The following is a 22511-nucleotide window of genomic DNA, read 5'->3' as shown; positions in this document are numbered from 1 at the left end:
TTGTAGAGTCCATCCCCTGACGGATTCAGGTTGTTCTAAGGGGCATAGTGGGCAAGGGGGGTGCAACTCAATATTAGGAACGTGTTTCTAATGTTTGGCATACACTGTGTTTATTTCCCTCCTATGAGAGTAGGTTTCATTGAATTCCAGCAATTCCATTTGTCTCTTTGCAGGGAAACCGGAATGGATATTTCGATCATGAGCATGGGAGGAAATGCTTGACTGGCTACCAATCCACATCGCTCCGGCCAAACGCCACAGCCATTAACGTTTCTTCTCCACGTTGAGACTGGATATGCTTCCTCCCTGACGACTTCTGGAATGCGAACACATTCAAACCGGTTCTGATTGGTCTCAGAAACCATTGGGTTTATCCAGAGCCGGCCTACACGAATCACAAATCAGGTCATTTTGACGTGAGCACAAAGGACTTCTAGGATAGCAGGTTCAGACTGATGTATGGAGAGATCGATAGAGCAGCGGAATTTTAAATGAAAGATGAGTCGTCAGACAAGGGAGCTGCTAGGGGGGTCTGACATCACCACACAAATGACATCATCATGACCAGATAATAAATGAATTGGAAATAAAGAAAGTGACCTCAGTTTATTCTATGGGAGTTTCCTATGGCTCACACATTACAAAAACACCACACTATAATACAAAGCGTATAGCCCAATAGACATTCAATAACAACAAAAAATACATCAAATTTAAGTTCACGAAATATGATACATCTCCAGGTCTGAGAACTTTTACATTCCATAGCCCTTGTTGGATGTAGAACAATAACACAGTATTGGTAAACTAAAAGTAATGCTGTCTTCAAATGCTCCTTGAAAAGGTGAAAGGTCAGAGATGATACTTCACAACACTTAAACTTGGGTATCAAAATCATCTCAGACTTTCCCACAACAAGGATGGTCATTTAAGGGGTTATTTCAGAGTTGAAGCCTTCCTGTGGTACATGTAAAGTGTAACTACAACAATTAACTGAAAAAAAGGTTCAGGATATCACCCAGGCCCTCCACAATTAGCTAGAAAACTCTACGGTGAATTCATAGGAATGTAAAACTACAGCACTTCAACGTGTATTTCATCATCTTCTGCAGAGTAAAGTCCATTTGTGTCTCAAATGGCACCCTCATCCTTATATAGGGCACTACATTTGACTAGGGTTTGACCAGGGTTGATAGGACTAATATAGTGCATTATATTATAGGGGATAGGGTGCTATTTGGGACACAGCCTGACTCCTGTCAGCTGTGAAAGTTCTCACACCTGCTGCTTCACAATAACCACTGAGAGACTGTTAAATAGGGCACTCTCGCTGTCTGTCCACTGACAACATGGCTGGAAAAGTAGTGATGCTGCTGTGTGTGATGCTCCTCGTTGCCTTTGCAGGTCAAGTACAACTGTTTTCTGTGTGATATCTTGGGGTTTAATAAAGTTTATTGAATTTAATTGAATACTCAAAGAAAGCATTGATTGAACAGTGGAGTAGTTCAGTAACTATGGGGAAAGCTTGATTCTGCCACCTGCTGGAGTCGAGGGACTATGAAACTATGTTGAAACTATTAAGGCTAAGTGGTCAGATGATATACCAGTTTTAATGTACAGTACATGAGATGATGGTTAAATGTGTACGATGTTACCTTAACCTCCATAGTCTGACATTGTAATAACTTTCTTGAGGTGATTTGAAAAAACATTGTAACATACTATTTGTTTTCTTCAGGCGCAGAAGAAGAGAACTCTGGACTTTACAGAAAGGTAAGGCTGATCTTGACATGTTTAATGAAAATGCTGCTTTGTAAACCAAACCCGGTGTGAATTCCTCTGGGGGTAAAATTCCCCCTAGGTACAGATTAAGGATCAGCTTCCCCTCCCCCAATCATAACCTTAACCATTAGCGGGGAAAACGCAAAACCCAAGATCAGCATCTAGGGACAATTTCAGCCTAGTCTGTGAATTCAGTGTCATGAAACACTCAGAAAGTGTCAGCAGATAGAAATGTAATCAATAGAGCCTGACACAATCGACCCCTATTCCACACGACATGCAATCATATCGTTCATACTTGTTCTACATAATGCATTTGTAACTCAGCATTGTGAAACATTACACTCTCCTGACTGCCCATGCTCTTGGTTTTAACAGTAATGTCATATTGTTTTGCAGCCATCTTGTGTTGATATGGTGGAGATTCTGGCTTGCCCTATGAACTTGGCTCCTGTGTGTGGCTCCGATGGCAACACCTACCCCAACGAGTGTGCACTCTGTGTCCAGAGACAGTGAGTACTGTGCCGACCTGGGTTAAAGTATTATTTGAAATCATTTCAGATACTTAAAACTGGGCTTGATTGAGCTTGCCTGGCACAATGGAACCAATAGACTAGTTCCAAAACGGCTAACCCTGCCCATCAGGCATTCCAGACAAGTTGAAACACACAAAAAGTATTGGAATGATGTCTCTGGTACACAGCTGCTCCTTTCTCACAGCCCTGTCCCACCATATCACTATAAAGCTGTGAGAGTCAGTTTACAGAAACAACACTCAACACCTCCAGTAAAACACTGAAGTACAAGGAACTGAGTTCAATCAAACCAGTATTTCAGGAAAATCCACATTCTGTAGGCTCCTACAATGTAATGTTGTGCCCACTAAAGTGCTTCTGGAACCATGTTTCCATCCACAGTTTATGTGAGTAAAGTCATACCTTATTTAAAAAAAAAACTAGACAGCTGTGATGGAAACAGGTAGTTTAGGTAACATTTTATAAATGCCAACAGATATGCCTAATTTGTTGGACATGGGTTCTTTTTGTGTCGGTATAATGAATTATGCGAGAACTGGTGGTGGAAACGCCATTAAGCACACATATTGATATAATAACCATAATATCAAAGTAAACTTGAAGTCACGCGATGATATGGTGTGTGGTCCTCCCACTACAACTCTGGAAAGCATGCCGATTATTAGGCTACATATTAAATAAATGATGATGAACATCACAGGGTGGTGAAAGTACAAGATGACCTTGATGCTCCTTTCCAATACATATCGAGGGTCTTATTTTGGTGACCTGATGATCAATGCTTGACTGCCGTTTGACAAATAAAAATATTCTCCTTATGTAGGCTAGCTGCGAGCTGTTGTCTAGAGCGCAGGTACCAAGACCAGAGTAGGTACATTTGCTATTTAACGCAATAGTTTTTGTGACATAATTATCGGTAGAGTTGAAAATGCAATGGAAACACATTGAACTTTAGATCTTTATTCGGTACATGAAAACTTAAGCGAAAATGTACATTTTGTGTGCGCTACGTCATCAAGCGCTGAATTTGATCTGAAAAGGGTCCGTTTGGTGGAAACACACCACTGGTAGGAAAATGTGCTTGTTTTCTTTTTGTGGACTTTAGAATATTTAGAATCTGTCTCCAATTGGATGGAAACCTAGATAATGACACACAGATACTACGGATGTAGGATCTTAATTTGAGCCAGTTTGCTACAGCAGGAGAAAAAAAATCCTGCAGCAAACAGGAAATGTGAATTATTATGTGGATTATAATGAATGGATGTTTTTGTATGGGTTAGCACATTTTTCGTTAGGGCAAATCAAGTCTGCAATTTCTAAATTGAAATGACAAACTTTAGAAGCCTTATTTAAAACTCAAATACTATACACGTTTGCATTTTCTGCTGTGCAAGAAAATTCTCAGCAACAAAAGAGTGATCAAATTAAGACTCCATGAGAGCAGGTTTCATTGAATTCCATTTGAATGTGTAATACAACCATATTGAACATAATTCATACCCAACGACATAATAAATAAATCATGGCATGAACATTCCTTTCTCTACAGGGAAACCAGAACGGACATCTTAGTCATGAAGGAGGAGAGCTGCTAGTGGGATCTGACATCACCAAACAAATGACATCATCATGACCAGATAATAAAGCAATTGGCAAATAAAGAAGAGGTCTCTGTCATTTTATTTTGAACAGTTGAACATTGTGTTGGAGTTTCCCATGGCTCACACAGTAGCCACACTATAATAGCCCAATATCTACAAAAGACTAAAGTAAAGTTCAGATTTACACACAGAATGTACACTAGTGTAGGGCAAAAATACAGTATTTGTAAACCTAAAGTTTGCTCCTTGAAAAGGTGAAAGGTCAGAGATGAAACGTCGCAACTTGGGTATCAAAATCATCTCAGACTTTCTCATTTGTAATTGGAACTTGGAGGGGGGTTATTTCAGAGTTGTGACCTTGTTTCTCCGAGTTACGGCGAAAGCAGTTGAAGGCAGCACTACACAATGCTCTGCCAATTGGGCCGCTCGAGGGACAAAAGTGCCAATTAGTAGGTGGATATCATGACACCTCCTCAAAGATTCATGCTTAGTCATGTTTGCATCATAACCGCTGCAGCCTCTGTAATAGGTTATTGGTTAATGCAACAAATAGATTGTGCGCTGCCCTCTTACCAAGCATCTCTCGTACTGTTCTGGGCAGTTTTCTTGACCTCATTCCAGATGGTTCCTGCCTTCTTCACAGAGCCAGATTTACAAACGGGCACGCAGGGCCCTGCTTGTCCGTCTCTTCCTCATTCATCCTTTGTCCATGTCTTCTTAATCTTCGGGTGGCATCCCCACGTCTACTGTAATCTTTGTGAACAGGTCATGCTTTTCAACTGCAACAACTTCGTACTCGAGAGAGTTGAGGCCATCGGTATCCATCGTATTTAACGTGTGAGCTATTCTCTTGAACCTGCAGGGTAAAATAATCAACTGTCATCAACATTTGGAGTATAGTTGGCGAACGGGTGATAGTTCAAAACCTGAGGGGGAATTTAGTGAACGCGGTTGTTCTAAAACTTTACCTCTGAGGATTGTCGTTGTTATTTTTGTCTCTCTCGTGACGGATCATCCGGCATTTTCCGACTACGCCGTCCGGACGAGAGATATACATTTTTCTGTTATTCACCCTATGGAAATCAGACCAGTGATATGAATTAGATTTTTTATTTAAATAAAAATGTATCACTTAATTTTTTTTTAAAAGCATCCTCTCCAGCACCCCGGCAATGTCAACATAATGTGACGATGGCAGGTGTCAATGTTTTGTAGTCGAAAAGATAAGTGATAAGGGAAAGATGTGTTTCTGATGGCGTCATCCGGAGATACTGATAACATCATCCAGTGTGCATCATGTGATTTTATGAGCAGGCAAACGTAAGTAAGATCAACAGTTACGATGTGCTACATGTCTATGAGGTTAAACGTTTTCTGACCTGTTGAAAATGTCGTCATCTTCACCACCCCAGCCCCAGTAGTTGTTGGGAAAGCCGTTGATTTTCATGATCTGCTCTTTACTCAACGATGAGACACCGCCAAAGTACTGATAATAGGGCAACCTATGGAGGAGACGAAGACAATCAAATATACAGATATACTGGAAATACTAGCAGCTGTGATGGCCGAGTGGTTGAGGCGTTGCACGTGACGGGCTCTCCCTTGGTGGTCCACTGTAGCTCAGTGAGTAGAGCACGGAGCTTGCAATGTCAAAATAGTGGGTTTGATTCTTGGGGCCAATAAAATGTATGCATGCATGACTAAGTCACTTTGGATAAAAGTGTTTGCTAAATGTCATATGTTATGATATATTATAGTTTCCTGTTCTGTCGTGCTGTGCCTCCGAAGGTAGGAATTGAAGTGTTGGGGATGTATTCAATCCGTAGCGCCAAAGTTCTGCGTTGGAGCCAGAGTTACATTAAAAGCAATGTTCCTGTGTTAGTGGAGACTGTATTCACGGTAACAGAGGCATATGTTGGTTCAAGTGGAAAATACCTTTACGGTTCAATTGTGCATTTAAATCTCTTAACGGTTCAGCGAAACAGATTGAATCGAGTCCTTTTCCCTTGGTAATACTGTAGGTATGAGGAAACATTAACAACCACTCTGGCATTTACCAAGGCCATAACAATGAGTCAGCATTTAAAAATGTAAAGTGATAGTTCACTCCAAAATAAAGGTTATTGGTTGAGGTCTACACCGTACTGTGGCACTGCGATAGGACTTGACACATACTTGAAGCCATACTTGTCCATGGAGACAGACAGGTGTCTGGGCTGGCTGAAGCATTTGTAGGTGTTGCGGTCATCCATGGGGATGATGTCCACGTCACTGAACACAAAACAGTCGTAGTCATACTCCTTCAGGGCCTCAGCATAGCCAATGTTCATCAGCTTGGCCCTGTTGAACGTGTTGTCTCCATCCTAATGAAGGTAAAAGGCATCCTCAAGATGAAGATTAAACATCTTACTGTAAACCAATCAAATGTATTTATAAAGCACTTTTTAATTCAGCAGATGTCACAAAGTGCTATACAGAAATCCAGCCTAAAACCCCAAACAGCAAGCAATGCAAATGTAGAAGCACGGCGGTGTCGTGTCTTTGGCTATGCCAGATTAAGTGATATGACATGCTATTCTATAAAATAATTTCTCCATAGTTAATATTACCTGATTGAGCTAATCATGTAAATGTAATTAACTAGAGAGTCGGGCACCACAAAATAATATTTATAGAGCTGTTATCTTCCGAATAAACTCTTAAAGACCTAGTAATATTTTACATCAATAGCAGTCAATATTAATCGTCATCTTAATTCAGTCTCATCTGAAAGTTGTAAATTCTTGGTTATCTGCACAAACCCTGGCTAACAAGTTGAACCAGCAATAGAAAATTGGGTTTAATTATTTATTTACTAAATACCTAACTAATCACACAGAATTACACATACACATAATTAAATCATAACTTGATTACAAATTACGTCATAAAGGAAAACGTCCCTAGCGGGCGGAACAGATATGACAGCTTGTTACACAAAAGAAAAGGGGATGGATTTGAGTGAAAGAGCGGGAAGACTGAGGAACAAAGGGAAGAAGCTGTGCTATCGTAAATACAGTATCTTATGCATTCTAAATTACTGCCCATTTGGAAAAGGAAAATGCAATAAATATTTACTCTGAGTTGCGCTTCGGTAGCTTGGTGGTAGATGGAAGGCCGTGTTGCCCAACCGAGTCCTTTGAAGAATGTCTCTGGTTGTCAATTGTATACGTTGTAGTAACGTTGTTGTTTGATAGACGGGATACTCTGTCTGTTCCTTCCTAACCCTCGTTTGCATCTGCTGTTGCTAACTCAACGGCTAGGAGGTATCACTTCTGTAGTGAATAAGAGTTCAAAGTTCATACCATTCGCAACCAAAGCTCACGCTGATGTTGGCTTCGTTCTGTAGTTATTATCTGAACCATTCTGACATAGGACCGTCATCCTCACGTCCTCGGAACAGGAGGTTATATTGTCGTCAAGGGCTTATATAGGAAGGGAGAGGAGGGCGTGTTTGAAAAGTGTTCTAGCCCATGTCCCTTCACAGAGGCGGGCCACTGATTGAGCAGAGCCCTATCTTATGAAAACCCAAATCTCACATTTTAGAAGCTAAAATCACATTTCATCCCATCACGAATAATTTCATATTCAAACATTTAAATTGAACAACAATTCCATGTGAATCCGATAACTCTGATGTGTAGACTTTCCACTGTAGAGTTTATGTCATCTTATCATTGATGAGAATGTCTCAGATGACAACCGAACTGACATCATATTCATTAAGTACCACCGCATATGTTCCATTGGTCGGATTACCAGAATATAGTTCATTTCCCCCCACCTTCTGATGTTCCCAGAATCTCTATGTTAACCAAGGGTTTTGCAAATGTAACGTCAGTAGGGTAGAGAGAGGAAAAACCTACCCCCCAGGCCAACGTCATGACAGTGGCTAGAAAAAACTCCCTAAAAAAGCAGAAACCTAGAGCGGAATCAGGCTCTACGTCATTTAAGGGCCAGTTTTCTGGAAACACATTAGGCCTAATTCTGGTTTTAATAGCATGTTGAATGGAGAATCTCCATTGTAATCACTACATAGTCCAGGATTAGGCTTAATTTGTTTCCCGGAAACAGGCCCTAAGTGTTTCATTCAAGTGCCTCTCAGGGTTGAGTTCTCTACGCCTGTCAGCTTGGATACAGTGAGCAAGGAGAACCCAGGCCTGCAGGAAGGAGGTCGCTAAGAGGAGGAGAGCCCTAAGTGTTAAATTTAAGTTTTACATTTCCAAATGTGTGTTGTACTGTACCTGATTAATAACATAGACGCCATAGTCCAGCTGTTGGCGCTGAAGGATGGGATGGAGGTAGTAGAGCCAGAACTTGAGGTGCTCGTCACGAAGGCGGAAGGGGATGATGAGAGCAACTTTTTGGAGGGCGACACAGTCGTGTGGTTTGTAGCGACCTCCTTCCTGCAGGCCTGGGTTCTCCTTGCTCACTGTATCCAAGCTGACAGGCGTAGAGAACTCAACCCTGAGAGGCCCAACTGCAGATCAGGAGAAAAGCTACATTAAATCAACTTAAAATCTGTTCATGTGGCGACTTGATGCCTTTAGAAATGGTATCAGTACTTATTGGTATTGATAGAGGATTTAATTTATTGTTTTCTATGTTACCATGTACCTAGAAGTGGAGAGGGATCTGGGCATTTCTTTAATTCTTGGGTTTTGGTCTCTGTAGTTTCTGAAAAATCAAATATTAAATTGTTTCAGGTGTTGGACAAAAGAAAATGTGAATAAAATGATGCCTTGGATTTCTTCAAATTTGATTGTTACAAAACGGGATTCAAATGGATTTACACAAAATACTCTGTAATGTCAAAGTGGAAGACATATTTTATATTTTTTTAAATAACTAAAATATAGTTGTTGCATCAGTATTCAGACCCTTTGTTTAGCCAAGCCTAAATTAGTTCAGGAGTAAAATGTGGCTTAACAAATCACATAATAAGTTACACTGACAATTTCTGTCGGTGTCCATTTTGAAAGTGCTGAACGAAAGGCCTACCTTGCCGCAGCTCGTTTGCTTGCACTTGCTTATACTTGGAGCTAAGTGTTAATGAGAAATTAACAAACATAAGGAATTTACTGAACATAAATGTAATAATGTTTGTGTATGGTTCATGATTATTGGAGAATGCAGTTCTTATCGACTTACACAAGTCCACAAGGAGTCAATATAAACTTTCTTCATTCAAGCAAGTCAGCCACATCAGGTGTAGCAGTGGTAAGGTTTCACTCCATGTTGCTGAAGGGAAAGCTCTGCTGTTGGGACAGCTTTATGTAGGCCCTAACAGTTTATGGGCACTGTTTGTCACCGTTATAGTGCAATTAATGTATTGTTTAGTGTTGTGTTGTGTAGTGGCTTTGCTGGCGTGCATAAAAAAACAATTGGTTGAGTTTGCCCCACCAAGATTTCCATGCTAAAATGGCCACTGCGTATTTGTACATTTTGAAGTGATAAAGTGTTGATTCTTTGAAGTGAAGTGTTTAAACTTGTTTTAATTGTTACACCATTATTCAAAATGAACAAGTGTCTAATGAACTAATGTTGATTAGTCACATATTACAGTCCTGCAATAAAGAGGGGAAGGGGTTCTGTCTGTAATGTGTCTGTGATGTGTCTGTGTTGTTTTCTCAAATGAACATTTCCTTCGTGTCTAGCTGTAAAATCTCCAGTCTGTTTTATTTGATTGTCACTCTGTCTCAGTATATCAGCGATCTGAATCCATTTGGCAGCTTATCACACGGCATGCATCACCAATGCAGCCACAGGATTACAGTATGATGGCACGGCTTTCCTTATGGTCAGCTGTACATCTGAAGCAGAGAATAGCAACAGGGCATTCGGAAAGCATTCAGACCCGTTGACTTTCTCCACATTTTGTTACGTTACCGCCTTATTCTGAAATAGATTGTCGTTTTTTCCCCCTTATCAGTCTACACACATTACCCCATAATGACAAAGCAAAAACAGGTTTTTAGAAATCTTTGCAAAATGTATTAAAAAATAAATAAATGGAAATATCACATTTACATAAGTATTCAGACCCTTTACTCAGTACTTTGTTGAAGCACCTTTGGCAGCGATTACAGCCTCGAGTCTTCTTGGGTATGACGCTACAAGCTTGGCACACCTGTATTTGGGGAGTTTCTCCCATTCTTCTCTGCAGATCCTCTCAAGCTCTGTCAGGTTGGATGCGGAGCTTCGCTGCAAAGTTATTTTCAGGTCTCTCCAGAGATGTTCGATCCGGTTCAGGTCCGGGCTCTGGCTGGACCACTCAAGGACATTCAGAGACTTTTCCTGTGGCCACTCCTGCATTGTCTTGGCTGTTTGATTAGGGTCATTGTGCTGTTGGAAAGTGAACCTTCGCCCCAATATGAGGTCATGAGCACTCTGGAGAAGGTTTTCATCAAGGATCTCTCTGTACTTTGTTCTGTTTATATTTCCCTCGATCCTGACTAGTTTCCCAGTCCCTGCCTCTGAAAAACATCCCCACAACAGGATGCTGCCACCACCAAAGTTCAGTGTAGGGATAGTGCCAGGTTTCCTCCAGATGTGGCTCTTGGCATTCAGGCCAAAAAGTTCAATCTTGGTTTCATCAGACTAGAGAATTTTGTTTCTCAAGGTCTGAGAGTCCTTTAGGTACCTTTTGGCAAACTCCAAGCGTGCTGTCATGTGCCTTTTTTACTGAGGAGTGGCTTCCGTCTGGCCACTCTACCATAAAGGCTTGAATGGTGGAGTGCTGCAGAGATGGTTGTCCTTCTGGAAGGTTCTCTCATCTTCACAGAGGAACTCTGGAGCTCTGTCAGAGTAACCATTGGAATCTTGGTCACCTCCCTGACCAAGATCCTTCTCTCCCGATTGCTCAGTTTGGCCAGGCGGACAGCTCTAGGAAGAGTCTTGGTGGTTCCAAACTTCTTCCATTTAAGTTTGATGGAGGCCACTGGGGACCTTCAATGATGCAGACATTTTTTGGTACCCGTCACCAGATTTGTGGCTCGACACAATCCTGTCTCGGAGCTCTATGGACAATTCCTTCGACCTCATTGGTTGGTCTTTTCTCTGACATGCACTGTCAACTGTGGGATCTTATGTAAGACAGGTGTGTGCCTTTCCAAATCAGGTCCAATCAATTGATATGTTGATTCTCATAGCAAAGCGTCTGAATACTTATGTAAATAAGGTATTTCTGTTTTTAGTTTTTATACATTTGCAAAAATGTCAAACTGTTTTCGCTTTGTCATTGTGGGGTATTGTGTGTAGATTGATGAGGAAAAATATGTATTTAATCAATTTTAGAATTAGGCTGTAACGTAACAAAATGTGGAAAAAGGGAAGGGGTATGAATACTTTCCGAATGCACTGTACATCTTGTTCTTGCCCTCTGAAGGGACACCATTTAAGAAATATAACGCTATACGAAAGCTAATAATCAAATCATTTCGTCAACCACAGCCTTTTAGCTTACTATGCCATACATGTGCCATTAAATGACATAATTAAAAAAATCTCTAGCTTATTGTCAAATGTCTTTGGTCTTCAGAGACCTTACTTTTTAAACATTATCATAGTAGTGTCCGAATATCCATATATTTGCATATATTTAGAAGTTATATAGCACAGAACTTACCATTTTCTTTCGTTAGATTCTCTTTCCCTAAGTCTAACTCCAAGCGGACACCTCTATAATCGACTCCTGATTTTATTAATCCATCTTCACTTTGGGAATCCTTCAAACTGGACAGCAAAGCATTCCTACTCGATTCAGTAACATTTGAGTATCTCAACTGATACCAGAAATATACTGAGAAAGATAAGAGACATAAAAGCACAAGGCTGCAGAATATTTTTTTCAGCATCTCACCGCTGTGTTCCGTGAATCACAGGCTACAACACAAAAGTTTACTGGTAACGAGCTTCCCCACAACAGACATTGGTGCGCTCAACCTGCCTGGCCAGTTTTTCTGCCAAAATCTGACGTCGGATTACGAAACAACGATTGACCAACCTTATGTCTCTTGTGAGGCACTTTAAAGTCACATAAAAACCAACCTGTTGACAAGCCTCTGAACAAACCTGACAGTATCGGTATCTTGCCTTCTTAGTTTCTAGCAGCACCAGCCACCACTGGACTATGGTAGAGTGAAAATGAATTATTTTCCTGTATTTGATTTACTGTGCATATGGATTGATATAGAATAAACATGACTATGTGCCGGAAGACACAGACAGATGCATTCCCTTTTGGGGAAGGGAACATGAGTTAACCAAGCATGTTTAAGTAACATATTTATTTAAGTAAATGCCTTCAGAAAGTATTCACACCACTTGAATTCTTCCACATTTCTTTTGTGTTACAGCCTGAATTTAAAATGGATTCAATAGAGATTTTGTGTCAGTGGCCTACAAACAATACCCCATAATGTCAAAGTGAAATTAGGTTTTTAGACATTTTTACAAATTATAAAAAATAAAAAGCTTAAATGTCAATTAGTATTCAAACCCTTTATTAGAGCAAGCCGAAATATGTTCAGGAGTAAAACTGTGCTTAACAAGTCACATAATACATTGCATGGTCTCACTGTGTGCAACAATAGTGTTTAACATGATTTTTAAATGACTTACATTATCTTTAACCCCACACACAATTATCTATAAAGTCCCTCTGTCGAGCAGTGTATGACAAACACAGATTCAAACACAACGACGAGGGAGGTTTTCCAATGCTTCACAAAGAAAGGTAAAAAATAAATATATATATATATATAGTTCCAGTCAAAAGCTGGGACACACCTACTCATTCAAGGGTTTTTCTTTATTTTTACTATTTTCTACATTATTGAATTGAATTGAAGACATCAAAACTATGAAATAACACATATGGAATCATGTAGTAACCCCAAAAATTGTGAAACTCATCAAAATATATTTTATATTCTTCAAAGTAGCCACTTTGCCTTGATGACAACTTTTTACACTCTTGGCATTCGCTTCACCTGAAATGCTTTTCTGACAGTCTTGATGGAGTTCCCACATTTGCTGAGCACTTGTTGGCTGCTTTTCCTTCACTCTGCGGTCCAACTCATCCCAAACCATCTCTTTTTTTGTGTGTGTGTGAATTTTACCCCTTTTTCTCCCCAATTTCGTGGTATCCAATTGTTGTAGTAGCTACAAGCTACTCTTGTCTCATCGCTACAACTCCCGTACGGGCTCGGGAGAGACGAAGGTTGAAAGTCATGCGTCCTCCGATACACAACCCAACCAAGCCCCACTGCTTCTTAACACAGCGCGCATCCAACCCGGAAGCCAGCCTTTCAATGTGTCGGAGGAAACACCGTGCACCTGGCAACCCGGCCCGCCACAGGAGTCACTGGTGAGCGATGAGACAAGGACATCCCTACCGACCAAGCCCTCCCTAACCCGGAAGACGCTAGGCCAATTGTGCGTCGCCCCACGGACCGGCCAGTTACGACAGAGCCTGGGCGCAAACCCAGGGACTCTGATGGCACAGCTGGCGCTGCAGTACAGCGCCCTTAATCACTGCGCCACCCGGAAGCCTCATCCCAAACCATCTCAATTGGGTTGACGTCGAGTGATTGTGGAGGTCAGGTCATTTGATGCAGCACTACATCCCTATCCTTCTTGGTCAAATAGCCCTTACACAGCCTGGAGGTGTGTTGGGTCATTGTCCTGTTGAAAAACAAATGATAGACCCACTAAGCACAAACCAGATGGGATGGCATATCACTGCAGAATTATGTGCTAGCCATGCTGGTTAAGTATGCCTTTAATTCCAAATAAATCACTGACAGTGTCACCAGCAAAGCACCATCACACCTCGTCCTCCATGCTTCACGGTGGGAACCACACACGCGGAGATAATCCATTCTCCTACTCTGCGTCTCACAAAGACATGGCGGTTGGAACCAAAAATCTCAAATTTGGACTCATCAGACCAAAGGACAGATTTCCACCAGTCGTGTTTCTTGGCCCAATCAAGTCTCTTCTTATGGTGGTTTCTTTGCAGCAATTTGACCATGAAGGCCTGATTAACGCAGTCTCATCTGAACAGTTGGAACAGTTGATGTTAACAATTGATGTCTGTTACTCTGTGAAGCATTTATTTGAGCTGCAATTAATGCTAATGAGCGTATCCTCTGCAGCAGATTTAACTATTCAACTTACTTTCCTGTGGTGGTCCTCATGAGAGACAGCGCTTGATGTTTTTTTGCAACTGCACTTGAAGAAACTTTAAAAGATCTTGACATTTTCCGCATTAACTGACCTTCATGTTTTAATGTAATGATGGACTGTCGTTTCTTTTTGCTTATTTGATCTGGTCTTGGTATTTTACCTAATAGGGCTATATTCTGTATAACACCCCTACCTTGTCACAACACAACTGATTGTTCAAACATAAACCTTTGACAAGGCATACCTGTTACTTAACCCACTGTTCCTAGGCCGTCATTGAAAATAAGAATTTGTTCTTAACTGACTTGCCTAGTTAAATAAAGGTAAAATAAGTCAATAAAATGAAGCTGGTTGAGAGAATGCCAAGAGTGTGCAAAGCTGTCATCAAAGTAAAGGGTGGCTACTTTGCCAAATCTAAAATATATTGTGATTTGTTTAACACTTTTTTGGTTACTACATGAGTCCATATGTGTTATTTCATAGTTTTGACGTCTTCACTATTATTCGACAATGTAGAACATAGTAAAAATAAAGGAAACCCATTGAATGAGTAGGTGTGTCCAAACTTTTGACTTGTACTGTATATTTTCCAAAAGCAGACATTGATTATCTCTTTGAGCAGGGTGAAGTTATGAATTACTCTTTGGATGGTGTATTAATACGCCCAGTCACTACAAAGATACAGGCGTCCTTCCTAACTCAGTTGCCTGAGAGACTCCTCTGGTGACTTTGAAACAGTTACAACGTTGAATGGCTGTGATAGGAGAAAACTGACGATGGATCAACAACATTGGACTTATTCCACAACGCTAACCTAAATGATGTAGTTTTTCGAATGCACTCAACCGCCAAGCACTGCTTCCTCAAAATAAAAAATAAAACATCTTACTGTTCCGCAAAGCACTGTTGAAAAATATCCCATACAATAATTCCTTTTACAGTGAGGACGAGTGACGAGCTTCGTAATGATAAACTCACAGGAAAATAAACTATCCTTTGGAGGGAGAAAACCTCAAGGGAATCGATCCCATTGGTTATCTGTTACTGCGCTCTCTGTTGACAGTGCCATTGCACGATAACATGTCAGTCAATAAGGGAGCACAAGGTGCCACTTGTATAGTTTGGCATTTGGGGTCAAAGGTACGTCACATGACTGCAACTAGGAAACGGGGCTTTGAGAGCTATCAGTAGATATTTCTTAAACGCGATAACAGAAAGTACTATCTTTTATGTTACTCCCTTGCTCGTTGAAAGTGGTCCCGACACGATAAGAAGCAACATGTGAGTGCAATTCAAATTTTGGCTAACCACTGTGTCAGTTATAAAGGGATGCTTGATAACTGTAAATCTGTACATCTTACTGACTCGTTCATGGAAGAAATGTATTATTCAGTCTGAAAGTCAACTTTCCTTTTTTAATTGTTTATTTATTTGTTGTCTTGAAGGGGCTCTCCTAACCAGACCTGTGACAGTGGTGTACCCATGGACCACTTCTTACACTATTCTCTCCTTCCGTCGGTAAGGGGTCTCTGTGTCCCCCATACAGTACGTTAACATCCAGGTAACACTGTACTTGACACCTAGCGTCATAACACGTTATGATACAGTCATAACCATTTCACAATATGTCATGACAGCTGACATAACACTGTCATGACCCATATATTTCCCCCTGTTGTGACATATATTGCGTTATTTTGTGGCTGATTGTGACACCTACATAAGAGCGTCAAAACCCACGTTTATTCAAATGTGTTTTTTCCCTGCAAAGAAGTTTCCTTTCGTTTGAAAGTTTGCTTCTTATTCTTTGTTGTGGTATTGAATTCCTTTAAAGTTGTGTTTTCACACTTCACAACACTGTTAAGAAGCATTATGACCATCCTGTGTCACTTTACTTGGACTAAGAAAATAGACTTTATGACACTGTCAAGAAGCATTATGACCAGTATGATCAGAATCATGTAAGCCAGATAGGTACATGCCCTTATGTCAGTCATCAGTCAAAAAGAGGGTGTCTTGTCCTGCTCCTGAAATCTGCTCCTGCATTCATCCCAGTCAACAGAGCATTGGGGTAGGTGCATGTCTGACATCAATGTGTGCACAATTACAATGATAATTCAATATGGTCCATTTCAGAAAATGTTATATTACATAGAAATACTGTTTGACAAGTAGGCTATGGTGTAATGGAATGTTTTGCCTTGTGTGGTAGGTTTTGTCGGTTTTAACACTCTTATGTAGGTGTGATAACCAGCCATAAAATAAAACAATATATGTCACATCAGGTCTACATATATGTGTCATGAAAGTGTTATGACCATATTATGACAGGTTATGAACATTATATCAGCTGTAATGACATATTATGACATGGTTATGACTGTATCATAATGTGTCATGTAAAGTGTTACCAACATCCACTGGTGCCAGTAACACAACATTCTTAGAAAAAAGGGTTTGGCTGTCCCCATAGGAGAACCCTTTTTGGTTCCACGTAGAACCCTTTTGGGTCCCATGTAGAATTCTCTGTGGAAAGGGGCCTACATGGAACCCTTAAAGGGGTCATCCTGGAATCAAAAAGTGTTATTCAAAGGGTTCTCCTATGGGGACAGCTGAATAACCCTTTTAGGTTGTAGATAGCTCATTTAGGTTCTAGATAGTGTAGTACATCAACATACAGTAAGATATAGTATGTTTGACTGTGTTTTTGCTATAGACATGCTTAAGTAATAAGACAATGCTATTTTTCTGAAAAATTCTAATTTATTCAACAGTGCCTTCAGAAAGTATTCACACCTCTTGACTTTTTCCATATGTTGCTGTGTTACAGCCTGAATTTAAAATGGATTATATTGAGATTTTGTATCACTGGCCTACTGTACACACAATACCCCATAATGTCAAAGTGGAATGATGTTTGTATCATTTTTTACAAATTCATTACAAATGAAAGTGTTCAACCCCTTTGTTATGGCAAGCCTAAATAAGTTTAGGGGTAACAATGTGCTTAACAAGTCACATAATAATTTGGATTGGCTCTGTGTGCAATAATAGTGTTTAACGTGATTTTTGAATGACTACCTCATCTCTGTACCCCAAACATACAATTATCTGTAAGGTCCTTCAATCGAGCAGTGAATTTCAAACACAGATTATTTTTTCCAATGCCTTACAAAGAAGGGCACCTATTGGTAGACAAAAATGCAGACATTGAATATCTTTTGAGCATGGGGAAGTTATTAATTACACTTTGGATGGTGTATCAATAAACCCAGTCACTACAAAGATACAGGTGTCCTTCTTAACTCAGTTGTCGGAAAGGAAGGAAACCGCTCAGGGATTTCACCATGAGGCCAATGGTGACTTTAAAATAGTCACAGAGTTTAATGGCTGTGATAGGAGAAAATAGAGGATGGATAAACATTGTACTTAGTCCACGATACTAACCTAAATGACAGAGAGAGAAGAAGAAAGCCTGTACATAACAAAAACACACAAAGACCACAAAGCAAATATAAGTTAGATTTAAATTATATATTTCCTGGTTTTCCCAGAAATTTGGCTTTATGATTCCGGGAATCCTTAAACCAGGATTTCGGGAAAACCAGGGAATTTATTGAAAGTTCCCGGAATTTTGCAACCCTAGACTTTGCTCTCTTTTGTGTATTCTACATAGTTCGTCATCGTCATATTTTATTTATACAGAAGGTGGCAGCATTTCACTGGATTTGAATGACAAAGATTGTGTGGCAAGTACACGTCCTATCCTCTTTGGCTGTCTATTTCAGGTTACAGCACTTGGATCAGGATGATTTTCACAGACCACTACCACAAAAACCCTGTCATGTTGTGTTTCTGCCATCTTCTCCTGGAGAGACAACAGAGGACCACAGAGGCAGAATCGTACTCCACGTTCAACAACACACCTTCGCCAGGTCAGTTAACATCAAGATGTCATGAACACAGCTGCAGATCAAAAGAATGGGATTTTTGAAAGATAATTTAGTGTAGGTTGAAGTGTCTCATCATGTGAGTGTGTATTAGACTAAATAGTCCTTGAGAGATCAGAAGGTTTTGAGAGCACAAATCATACTTAACATCCAGTGGTGTAAAGTACCTAAGTAAAAATACTTTAAAGTACTACTTAAGTAGTTTTTTGGGGTGTGTGTACTTTACTATTTATATTTGAGCAATTATATTTACTTTTGATACTTAAGTATATTTAAAACCAAATCATTTTAGACTTTTACTGGGTGACTTTCACTTTTACTCAAGTAATTTTCTACTACGGTATCTTTACTTTTACTCAAGTATTACAATTATGTACTTTTCCCACCACTACAAACCTCAGTAGCCCATCACAGACTGTTGATCAAAACAGACAAATGAGCACATCCTGGACGCCTCACAACTCATACAAGTGACATTTTAGACCTGAAATATGAATGCTAGGACACGTAATAATTATTTGTAGATCATGTCAGTCTCTCACTAAAACCACTGGGTTGTAGATTCAGCCTGTGGAAGTTCTCTCTAATACCACTGTGTTGTAGATTCAGCCTGTGGAAGTTCTCTCTATTACCACTGTGTTGTAGATTCAGCCTGTGGAAGTTCTCTCTAATACCACTGTGTTGCAGATTCAGCCTGTGGAAGTTCTCTCTATTACCACTGTGTTGTAGATTCAGCCTGTGGAAGTTCTCTCTAATACCACTGTGTTGCAGATTCAGCTTGTGGAAGTTCTCTCTAATACCACTGTGTTGCAGATTCAGCCTGTGGAAGTTCTCTCTAATACCACTGTGTTGTAGATTCAGCCTGTGGAAGTCGGGCCAGGCGGTGATGGATGCTCCTCTACACCCTGATGAAGAACCCACGACTGATCTTCCTGAGGAAGAACAGGACCTCCTCCAGTCCCACTCACCAGGACACAGTTGTCCAAACCTGGCTGCTGGCCTCTCAGACCGAACAGATGGGACAGGCACCAGAGACGACAGCCACAGCCGTTACATCAGATCAGACGACGGCCAATGGGCAGGCATTAACTGACTGATTCTGCTCATGGCTTATACATGCGCAGCCTGAAATAGTGTAATACAATAATGTGACATAACATTTAGTAGGCCTACACACATTTCGAGGACACCTTTTTGGCTCATGGGTGCTACATTTGATACTACAGGCCAAGCTCTTACAATGCATTGTTTTGTATGTGATGAATCATGGGAAATGGGGATAACAACTGAAATGTGTCTTCTGCATTTAACCCAACCCCTCTGAATCAGAGAGGTGCCGGGGGCTGGCTTAATTGACATCTACATCTTTGGCACCCAGGGAACAGTGGGTTAACTGCCTTGCTTAGGGGCAGAACAACAGATTCTTACCTTGTCAGCTCGGGGATTCTATCCAGCAAACTTTCGGTTACTGGGCCAATGTTCTAACCATTAGGCTAATATGATTAATGCATTATAAATTCGGAAATACCTACATAATTACTCCTACTGGGGAAAATGATAGGACAAATTGGACATAGTTATGCTTTTTACCTCATAACGGTCCATTTGTTTTTACTAGGCCACGTAGCCACAGGAAGTAGAGGTGCTGAGGGTGTTGCAGCACTCTCTGAAAAATCTGAATAAAAAAATATACAGTACCAGTCAAAAGTTTGGACACACCTACTCATTCAAGGGTTTTTCGTAATGTTTTACTATTTTCTACATTGTAGAATAATAGTGAAGACATCAAAACTATGAAATAACACATGGAATCATGTAGTAATCAAAAAAGTCTTAATTAAACAAATCAAAATATATTTATATTTGAGATTCTTCAAAATAGCCACCCTTTGCCTTGATGACAGCTTTGCACACTCTTGGCATTCGCTCAACCAGCTTCATGAGGTAGTCACCTGGAATGCGTTACAATTAACAGGTGTGCTGTGTTAAAAGTTCATTTGTGGAATTTAATTCCTTAATGCGTTTGAGCCAATCAGTTGTGTTGTGGCAAGGTAGGGTTGGTACACAGAAGATAGCCCTATTTGGTAAAAGTCCAAATCCATATTATGGCAAGAACAGCTCAAATATGCAAAGAGAAATGACAGTTCATCATTACTTCAGGACATGACGGTCAGTCAATGTGGAACATTTCAAGAACAAGTTTCATCAAGTGCAGTCGCAAAAACCATCAAGCGCTATGATGAAACTGGCTCTCATGAGGACCTCTACAGAAATGGAAGGCCCAGAATTACTTCTGCTGCAGATGATAAGGTAATTGGAGTTACTAGCCTCAGAAATTGCAGCCCAAATAAATGCTTGACAGAGATCAAGTAACATACACATCTCAACATCAAATGTTCAGAGGAGACAGCCTGAATCCGGCCTTCATGGTCAAATTGCTGCAAAGAAACCACTTCTAAAGGACATCAATAATAAGAAGAGACTTGATTGGGCCAGAAACACAAGCAATAGATATTAGACCGATGGAAATCTGTCCTTTGGTCTGATGAGTCCAGATTTGAGATTTTTGGTTCCAAAAGCTGTGTCTTTGTGAGATGCAGAGTAGGTGAACGGATGATCGATGCATGTGTGGTTTCCACTGTGAAGCATGGAGGAGGAGGTGTGATGGTGCTTTGCTGGTGACACTGTCTGTGATTTATTTAGAATTCAAGGCACACCTACCAGCATGGCTACCACAGTATTCTGCAGCAATACGCCATCCCATCTGGTTTGCGCATAGTGGGACTATCATTTGTTTTTCAGCAGGACAATGACCCAAAACACCTCCAGGCTGTGTAAGGGGTATTTGACCAAGGAGGAGAGTGATGGAGTGCTGCATCAGATGACCTGGCCTCCACAATCACCCGACCTCAACCCAATTGAGATGGTTTGGGATGAGTTAGACCACAGAGTGAAGGAGAAGCAGCCAACAAGTGCTCAGCATATGTGGGAACTCCTTCAAGACTGTTGGAAAAGCATTCCAGGTGAAGCTGTTTGAGAGAATGCTACGAGTGTGCAAAGCTGTCATCAAGGCAAAGGGTGGCTTCCTTGAAGAATTTCAAATATAAAATATATTTTTATTTGTTTTAACATTTTTTTAGTTTGTAAATTATTCCATATGTGTTACTTCATAGTTTTGATGTCTTAACTATTATTCTACAATGTAGAACATAGTAAAAATAAAGAAAACCCCTTGAATGAGGATGTGTATCCAAACTTTTCACTGGTACTGCATACACATTTTTAAAAGGTTTTTTTTTTTATTATGTTTTCTTCTCACAAAGTAGTGCACTGGGCCTTTACTAGTATTAGCAGACTAATATAGATGTCTGTAGCTCAAGCAAAAAAAAATGTTTCAGCACCTCTGCTTTGGCAAAAAAGCTAGTTGTATAATTATGAACAGTATCTTGCAGGATTCAATAGTCATTCTAATGGGATACAGAAAGAACAAAACCATGTCCTCACATTAAAGGTGCAAAGTTATGGGCAAAGACACAAAACATCCACATCAAATTAAATATTTTTATTGATCAAATGACATGGAAAACAACCCCTTTTTATGCAGTATTAATGTACCATCCTTAAAAACCACTTAAGGTAAATGTACATTGCTGTTTTGTACATAGGCTGGTCATGCAAAGTAGCGCAACGATCTAATGCACTGCATCTCAATGCTTGAGGCGTCATTACAGACACCCTGGTTCGATTCCAGGCTGTATCACAACCGGCTGTGATTGGGAGTAGAGCAGTGCACAATTGGCCTGGTTTGGCCGGTGTAGGCTGTCATTGTAAATAAGAATTTGTTCTTAACTGACTTGCCTAGTTAAATAAACATTACATTAAAAAAATATATATGGATAATAATCATCTTGGTTTGTACCTGTAGACTTTCCATCACCATGAAGAAAAACAAAGTAATTGAGTACGTTGAGACATCAAGTGGTTTGTGATAATGTGGCTCAGTTGGTAGAGCATGCCGCTGGGTTGTGGGTTTGAATCCCATGGGGAACCAGTATGACAATGTAAGTTGCTCTGGATAAGAGTCTCTTCGAAAAGGAATGAATAGACCATTTCAGTTTCCACATAGTTAAAAAAAATAAAAAAACATCACAAAAGTAGTACGCTGGGCCTTTACTAGTCATGTATTAGTAGACTGAGTTAGAAGTCCTCAGCACATGCAAGAACAAAAACAAATCTGCACCCCCAAACTACTTCCAGCAGCTAAAGTATGCCACGCGTACTGTATATCGGTTGCATTAATGATTGTAATTGAGTGTCTTTGACTTGAAAATAAATAATTACATTTGTGTAAATGTCTTACAATAAAATAAATCACATATTTACTAAAAGCTGCCGTGATTCCCGATAAT

At 40.2% G+C, this 22511-nt stretch overlaps 2 protein-coding genes and 1 long non-coding RNA gene across 5 annotated transcripts; 2 read left to right on the top strand and 1 right to left on the bottom strand.

Moving 5' to 3' along the window:
* Positions 1-1300: 1300 nt before the first annotated feature.
* Positions 1301-3985, top strand: spink4 (serine peptidase inhibitor, Kazal type 4). The gene is made up of 4 exons (XM_029673670.2): positions 1301-1404; positions 1739-1773; positions 2182-2294; positions 3871-3985. Exons 1-4 carry the CDS (start codon positions 1350-1352, stop codon positions 3914-3916), a joined length of 249 nt encoding a protein of 82 aa, XP_029529530.1. The 5' UTR covers positions 1301-1349; the 3' UTR covers positions 3917-3985.
* On the bottom strand, positions 3263-12780 carry LOC115137545 (beta-1,4-galactosyltransferase 1-like). Of its 3 annotated transcripts, none has more exons than XM_065024794.1 (7): positions 11589-12779; positions 8579-8638; positions 8206-8441; positions 6098-6285; positions 5302-5424; positions 4891-4995; positions 3263-4778 (listed from the first exon to the last, which is right to left on the bottom strand). In XM_065024794.1, exons 1-7 carry the CDS (start codon positions 11815-11817, stop codon positions 4640-4642), a joined length of 1080 nt encoding a protein of 359 aa, XP_064880866.1. In that variant the 5' UTR covers positions 11818-12779; the 3' UTR covers positions 3263-4639. The 3 variants fall into 3 exon arrangements, with proteins under 3 accessions (XP_064880866.1, XP_064880868.1, XP_064880867.1); XM_065024796.1 differs by lacking the exon at positions 11589-12779 and adding an exon at positions 8963-11581; XM_065024795.1 differs by lacking the exon at positions 8579-8638 and having other exon boundaries at positions 11589-12780.
* Positions 12781-15081: 2301 nt separating this feature from the next.
* On the top strand, positions 15082-22490 carry LOC115137373 (uncharacterized). The gene is made up of 4 exons (XR_003864792.2): positions 15082-15433; positions 15598-15713; positions 17941-18087; positions 18958-22490. It is a non-coding gene; the product is annotated as an uncharacterized LOC115137373 (long non-coding RNA).
* The last annotated feature ends 21 nt before the right edge of the window (positions 22491-22511 follow it).

The sequence above is a fragment of the Oncorhynchus nerka genome, linkage group LG11, assembly GCF_034236695.1.
Source record: "Oncorhynchus nerka isolate Pitt River linkage group LG11, Oner_Uvic_2.0, whole genome shotgun sequence".
NCBI classification, from domain to species: domain Eukaryota; kingdom Metazoa; phylum Chordata; class Actinopteri; order Salmoniformes; family Salmonidae; genus Oncorhynchus; species Oncorhynchus nerka.
This window is presented reverse-complemented; position numbering and strand designations above follow the sequence as displayed.

Bases quoted from the DNA above. Each gene is read 5' to 3' on its own strand.
- spink4 (XM_029673670.2), top strand. From the start codon at position 1,350: ATGGCTGGAAAAGTAGTGATGCTGCTGTGTGTGATGCTCCTCGTTGCC. The intron at 1,405-1,738 runs GTCAAGTACAAC...TGTTTTCTTCAG, and splicing joins GCTCCTCGTTGCCTTTGCAG to GCGCAGAAGAAGAGAACTCT. The intron at 1,774-2,181 runs GTAAGGCTGATC...ATTGTTTTGCAG, and splicing joins ACTCTGGACTTTACAGAAAG to CCATCTTGTGTTGATATGGT.
- LOC115137545 (XM_065024794.1), bottom strand. From the start codon at position 11,817: ATGCTGAAAAAAATATTCTGCAGCCTTGTGCTTTTATGTCTCTTATCT. The intron at 6,286-8,205 runs GTACAGTACAAC...TACCTTCATTAG, and splicing joins GCGTCTATGTTATTAATCAG to GATGGAGACAACACGTTCAA. The intron at 4,779-4,890 runs GTAAAGTTTTAG...TTTACCCTGCAG, and splicing joins AACAACGACAATCCTCAGAG to GTTCAAGAGAATAGCTCACA.